The sequence below is a fragment of the Pieris brassicae genome, chromosome 8 (genome assembly GCF_905147105.1).
Source record: "Pieris brassicae chromosome 8, ilPieBrab1.1, whole genome shotgun sequence".
NCBI lineage: Eukaryota > Metazoa > Arthropoda > Insecta > Lepidoptera > Pieridae > Pieris > Pieris brassicae.
Genome location: NC_059672.1, coordinates 15,760,016 through 15,766,410, shown reverse-complemented (window position 1 = coordinate 15,766,410; position 6,395 = coordinate 15,760,016). Strand labels below are relative to the sequence as shown.

The following is a 6,395-nucleotide window of genomic DNA, read 5'->3' as shown; positions in this document are numbered from 1 at the left end:
TTTGTATTCGCTCAAATGAATACTAAAAAAATAGCAAATCTTTTTAAACGTGTTTAACGGAACCAGCAAGTTATTATTGATAAGTTTATTCAACAAACCTAGTATAGGAACTATGGTTTACCAGGTTGTGTTGTCTTCTATTAGGCGGGATAACATCGGGGCAGTGAACATGTTCTCCGCAGCATTTATCTTCTTCCCAAGCATCCCCAAGTTTTATATAGTTATTTGCAGTAATTCCCGAGCCTCACCATTTAGTACCTACAAAAAAGAGTAGTTTCTTCTACAAGCCGCGTATTATAGAAAAATGTGCTGCCTGGTGAGATCGCCTATTTTTCTATAATTTCAACATGATCAAGTCATATAAAAGAGGTTTAAAAACCGACATTAGTATTAAGTTTAGAAGTAATAGTATTTAGAGTTCGTATTTTTATTTTATTTATTGTACTCAAAGAAATAAAGACGCTTTTTGAGCGTCTGAGAAAAACTATCCCGCTGTTTCGTTTATTATATATCCTGGTTTCCATAGATAGGGTTTAAGGTAAAAGATCTTTATTATTAATAAGGTTGGCACTACTGATAAAAAGAAAATCACTTTATGAATTCATTCAATCTCTTGTCACTCCAACAAGTTCTTAATTTCGCTGGACCACATTGAACTAATCACACTACAGTGATTAAAATGTTTTTTTTAAGTCAACTGAGTTTATACACAGTAAAAGGATAAAATTTGGTCAGACCTATATTATTTATACAAAATAATAAAATAATGACGTAAACATATAAACTATTTCAATTATCATTTTAGCAACGAGGAAAGTAAAGGACTTCCCTTTTAAATGTATCTATTAATTGTACTTGTTAATTGTTTTTATTCACACAGGATCGAAAGAGAAAATCCTGACTTATGCTGGTAGTATAGAAAGTATTTAACTGATTTTTTTGACAATTATTTATTTTCGAATAATTGTTTTGTTTATACCCAATACTGTAATAGCAGTTATTAGTTATTACCTTATTCCAATAAATGGAATGCTGCTCGATTATTTAGTACGTTAGTTAAGTTTTAAATTAAAAAAATGAGACGTTCACTGTTTAAATTAGTAGGTATATTATCAGCCTACCTGGCAACCTGACATTAATAATTTTTAATATATAGAAATAATCAGAGCTAACGACGGAAATTAAATAAAATTAGATTGTATGTTTCTTTCTCATTATTTCTAGTTGATTTATTTATTATTATAACATAACTGTCTGCAGAATTTAGATAAAAAAATCTCGTACTGTTGCACATAGTATTGTCTTTTTTTAACATAGCTTTTACACATTAAGAAAACACTTTTTAAACGGGTTGAAGCTATGTATTATTATTAAAAACTTATAATTATTTACATAATTTTAAATTTTAAATAATTATAAGTTCTTAATAATAATAAATAGCTTCAATCCGTTTAAAAAGTGTTTTCTTAAAAAAAAGCTCTTCTGACATTTCCATCAATAGTTCAAATTGAGCCGTATGTAAATTAAGAGACCCTTATCGGTCCTCGACTACTAAATGCCTAATTCACTTAAGTTATCGACTTAAGGAAATTGTTAATGGAGTATCCGCAGAGTTAATTTACATTAACAAAGCAGTCACTGCGTGAAGGCGCTTATCGCTTATAAATCGTTTAAGCGTCAGTGTGAGCGGTTAGCGTGCGTCATTGCTTGCTTGGATATTTTCTCAGGCGTTTTAGGGATGCCAATTTAGAGTATTCCATTAAGATTATAAACTAACAATACCGAAACTAATTTGCATAGCTTTCAGACTGATTATGCCATAAATAATATATAATATAACGAAATACCTTAAAACTCTAGCCGGGCAAACTAAATATTTACCCCTTTTATCTAAGGTGGTTAAGGTGAAAACGAAGAATGTTATTTAGTTTTTTTTAACATTTCCTCTAACAACAATTTAATGTTTATTTAATAACTATTACAAAAATAACCACGTACGTAACGATATTTATCTAGTTAGGGAACGGATACTTTGTGAGTTTCATTTATGTTTTTATATATATTATGTTATGTTTAATCTATCAAAATCGCTTATAAACGCGCTACAAACATCCACTAACTATTCTATATAAATAAATACCTGCCGTAGCATCATTAAGAACATCAACTGTATTCAATTAAGTGATTCTTATTTTTCAATAATGATTAAATTGTTCCTTCTTCTAGTCGTGTTACAAAGTAGTCACGGTTGGATTATTAATAATTTAAAAAGTAAAATTCTAAAACGGAAAATTGCAAAGGGATACGATGGCGTGATCGATCCAAAGGATTTAGCCGACTTAAGGATTACTTTCATTTATCCAGGTTGGTTGTATATTTTGTTCAATACTAATACTGTCAAAATCCTTTGATCTGTGTAAAAAACGATTCAAATAAATAATCTTAGTCATCGTAAACAAATACGCAATTTTTAACATTTGTATAATATTAATTTGTCAAAATACGTTGCCCGCTGACAGATATCGATTAGACAATTTAAAAATTTAATAACCTAACCTAACTAGTGTTTAAAAACGTAATTCATAATGCCTACATTTCTTTGTTGTTTTTCATCAATGAAACCTACCTAGGATATCTCTGTGGCTTGTTTTTTCTTGAATTACAATTGATATATATATATATATATATATATATATATATATATATATTGACTGTTAATCTCGTGATAAGAATTACATGTTTATATAACAAAAGCATTTTGATTCTATAATATTTTCTCTATTTTTATACAATCTCTTGAATAATTTCTTAATAGTCTTTCCTTTGAAAGCGATATCACAAGTTGTGAAAAACATATACTTCTGTAGAAATAGAATAGAATATTCACTCATATGTGTGTAATTATTTTTGATAACAACTCCTCCCATTTTCCATTATATACGTATTGCGATAAAAACAGTAAATCGACTATTAGAATAAGTTGAAGATGCTGAGTTTTATTTACCTGCTTAATTATTAAATAGAAATATCAGTTCCCATACACCTCATCCGCTGACCTAACAATACTCGTAAATATAATATGTATGTTAACTAAAAGTTGTTTAGTTAGAAGGTAAATCAACAACGTGCTATGAGAATCAATGCCGATTGACTGCTAAATTAGATTACGTAAACTTATTAGCCCAATTAGTATAAGTTTTTGGAACAGATACATAAATCGAAAGCCAAAACCAAAATTTGCAACGCAACTTATTTTATGATAAATAACAATATTCCTCTAAGGTACTAAGTGGTGTGGAGCGGGGAATATAGCAGATGGATATGATGACCTGGGACCTGAAGCGGAGGCAGATATGTGTTGCAGGGACCACGATAATTGTGCCGATTACATTCCCGCTGGGGAAACAAAACACAATCTTACGAATAAAGCCTTTTACACTAGGTAAGTCGATAGTTGGTACCGTATGATGTAGCTTCTTCATAGCTTTAGAATGAGTAGTGATGGGCTTAGTTAAACATGCGGTTCTCAATCCTAAGGTCGTGTGTTAAAACCTCAGTTATACAGTAACAGATTTTTTTACTATGCAATAAAACTTGCTGGGTCCCATATTGGGTCAATGTGTCAGATTGTATATATCTAACAACCCTACGGATCCCTAACCCCTTGACACACACTAACATATAAATAGTGAATATATAAATGAGTACGAGATGTACGAGTACCAAGAGACCTAAGATAACGGAGCTCCACGGGTAGGATCAGAAGTTCGAGCTAGTGGGATTATCTCAAAGCTATCGGGCAGGCTCACCACGACAATTAAGGGCTTGAAGTAGTCTTCGAGACTTCACGAAAGGAGAGTCACTTTGAGAGGAAGCAAAGAATTAATAAGATAGAGCAATACTCAAATCTGATTAATTGTAATAAAACAATATCTCAAATTCCTATTCACACATATATAACATTATTCTTACGAGCTGTTCGAGTATCGCGCACTATTGCACGCAGCTCTTAAAATTTAGAACAACCACGTGAGCCGGGTAGGCAGTTGATCAATGTTCCAATGAAATCTGAACTATTAAAAACACAAATATACAGTATGTAGAATATTCTAAACCTACGTAGTAAAACAAGTAATATTGATAAATATCTTTATTAAATACATATTGTATAAACGTATTAGCAAATTAACACACTACCGGCTTTTAAAGACCTCGAAATATTAGGTGTAAATTAAAATCTGTTAGGTCATTAAAGATATAATTGATAAGTATTAATAGCCGTATAGTCAACTATGTAGAATTTTGAATTTTATGTATTTAACGGATGGTTGAAATGTATAAAACCATCTTAATATTTCTGCAAGATTTGGTAATACAGGTGTGATTGAATATTCCTTCCTATTCCTGAAACTCTGTGTTCTGTTCTTGTTATAACTGTGATATGTTCGACCATGGTATTTCCGTGTAGGAAATATATCAAATGATATTAAAACCCTTGAATGCAGTAGATATAATATCTTGTGATTCCATATGCGGGTATAATGCAGCGGCATCCTATCATATTAGAGATTACTAGTATATGACACAATCAAATACGGAACCCATTAAGTTAACATAGTAGACATATAATATTAAATAAGAGGCCACACACTAGTTCTAGTTTGTGTGACTTGTTTATTTTTATCATTATTAAATCAACCAGCGGTCTCAAATCTAAGTACTAGCATACAAATAATCAATGAATATAAAACATTTTTACAGCCAATTTCCTTTAAAGTAATATCAAATACAAAAGCAGTATTCAACATTGACATTGACTTCAATCGTCAATTTATTGTTGATTAATTATTCAAGAATATGCGGGTGCTGATAGTGGGAGGCCGCACGAAAGTTTTTATAATCTCTTCTATTATTTTTAAATAAGTATGCCGTGATCTGTTGTCATTACGAAGGGTTTTTAAGTGGATCATTGCCAAGATTTAACGCTGTGACTATAGGTATTTTTCGCAGAAATTTTTAATTCGTTTTCATTATAGACATTTATTAATAGAAAAATAAATTTCTAGGACACGGCCTGCACTATTTAAATTAAGAATATAATATAAGTAAGAGCTTTACAAGACTGTACCCTTTATGTGGTGCACTGTTATTGCGTACCTAAGCATATTTTACAAAGAATATCATGTGTTCTGATAAACAGGTTGACTAACTTCTTTGTATTTTTAAGTCAGTTAATTAGGTGCAAATATACGATTAAATGACGTAATATTTTAACTGTGTTTTTTAGGTTAGCCTGCTATTGTGACTTGCAATTCCGTCATTGTTTACGCGAGGCTAAGACAAAAACTGCTAACAAGATAGGTACTGTATACTTTGATTTGCTGGGAACTGAGTGTTATAAAGAAGATTATCTTATAACCGGCTGTAAAAAGAGAGGCGGGTGTGTATACGATGTTATTATATAAAATACTTTTGACATAATAAAACCGTAAAACTAGTTACCGTTTGAGCGGCCCGTGGTAAATAAATATGTGGGAATGAGATTTACGTATTTCACATATTCTGGATGTACCTCGCGCTCAAACATTCAAAACACCTCTACCTAAAAATACTTTTAAAACTTTACAATTGCATATCGAAACAAATTTCGATATATAATTGTATGTATGTATGATGAGTGTATTTGTATACAAAATTATCTTATTTATTACTCTTTAAATCTTGGCTTTGCAAAGATTCTTTCTGGATGATTCATACCTTTTGTTACTTCCTATTGATATAATTAAGATGATGTAAATAGAAAATTTTCAGATTAGTTTTGTAGGTTTCTTTCGAAATATTTTTACATTTTCATTCATTTCATTTCATTGTCAAATTTTTTTAGATGGTTAAACACCAAGTGTGTGGAGTATTCATTTGATGATAGCAGCCCACCTCGACATCAATGGTTCGATGTACCTAACTACAACTGACAATATTCGTTAAATGGTCCGTAATATAATATTTATTGGAACGCATGATTAGTTTTAATTACTCATTAAAATAACTACTAATTATTTTAATTTCATACCCTTACAATTAGTTTAAATACTATCTTCCGTATTTGTAAACTCGAATTATACTGTTTTAACTGTGAACTTATTTGTCCCATTTTACCACAGTGTAAATTAGTCTTATGAATAAGAAAAACGTATTACAAATTCATTTTAATGGCTTTGTTCGTTGTGGCGAGGAAATCGTACAAATAATTTTGTATTTTATATATTTTTCATCGGTCATTTAAAATATTTGATACTTTTTATGCGGGAAAGGACAAACTAGCAGTTAGTTATATGTGCTAATTTAACTAAAATTTTATTCATGGTATAATGCTTAACTGTAATATTTCAATATAG

General features: G+C 30.4%; 1 protein-coding gene across 1 annotated transcript; it reads left to right on the top strand.

Annotated features, from left to right (window-relative positions):
* The first annotated feature begins 3,316 nt into the window (after window positions 1-3,316).
* LOC123713405 (phospholipase A2-like) lies at window positions 3,317-6,017 on the top strand. Its single transcript, XM_045667048.1, has 3 exons — window positions 3,317-3,442; window positions 5,288-5,440; window positions 5,885-6,017. Exons 1-3 carry the CDS (start codon window positions 3,354-3,356, stop codon window positions 5,970-5,972), a joined length of 330 nt encoding a protein of 109 aa, XP_045523004.1. The 5' UTR covers window positions 3,317-3,353; the 3' UTR covers window positions 5,973-6,017.
* Window positions 6,018-6,395: the final 378 nt, after the last annotated feature.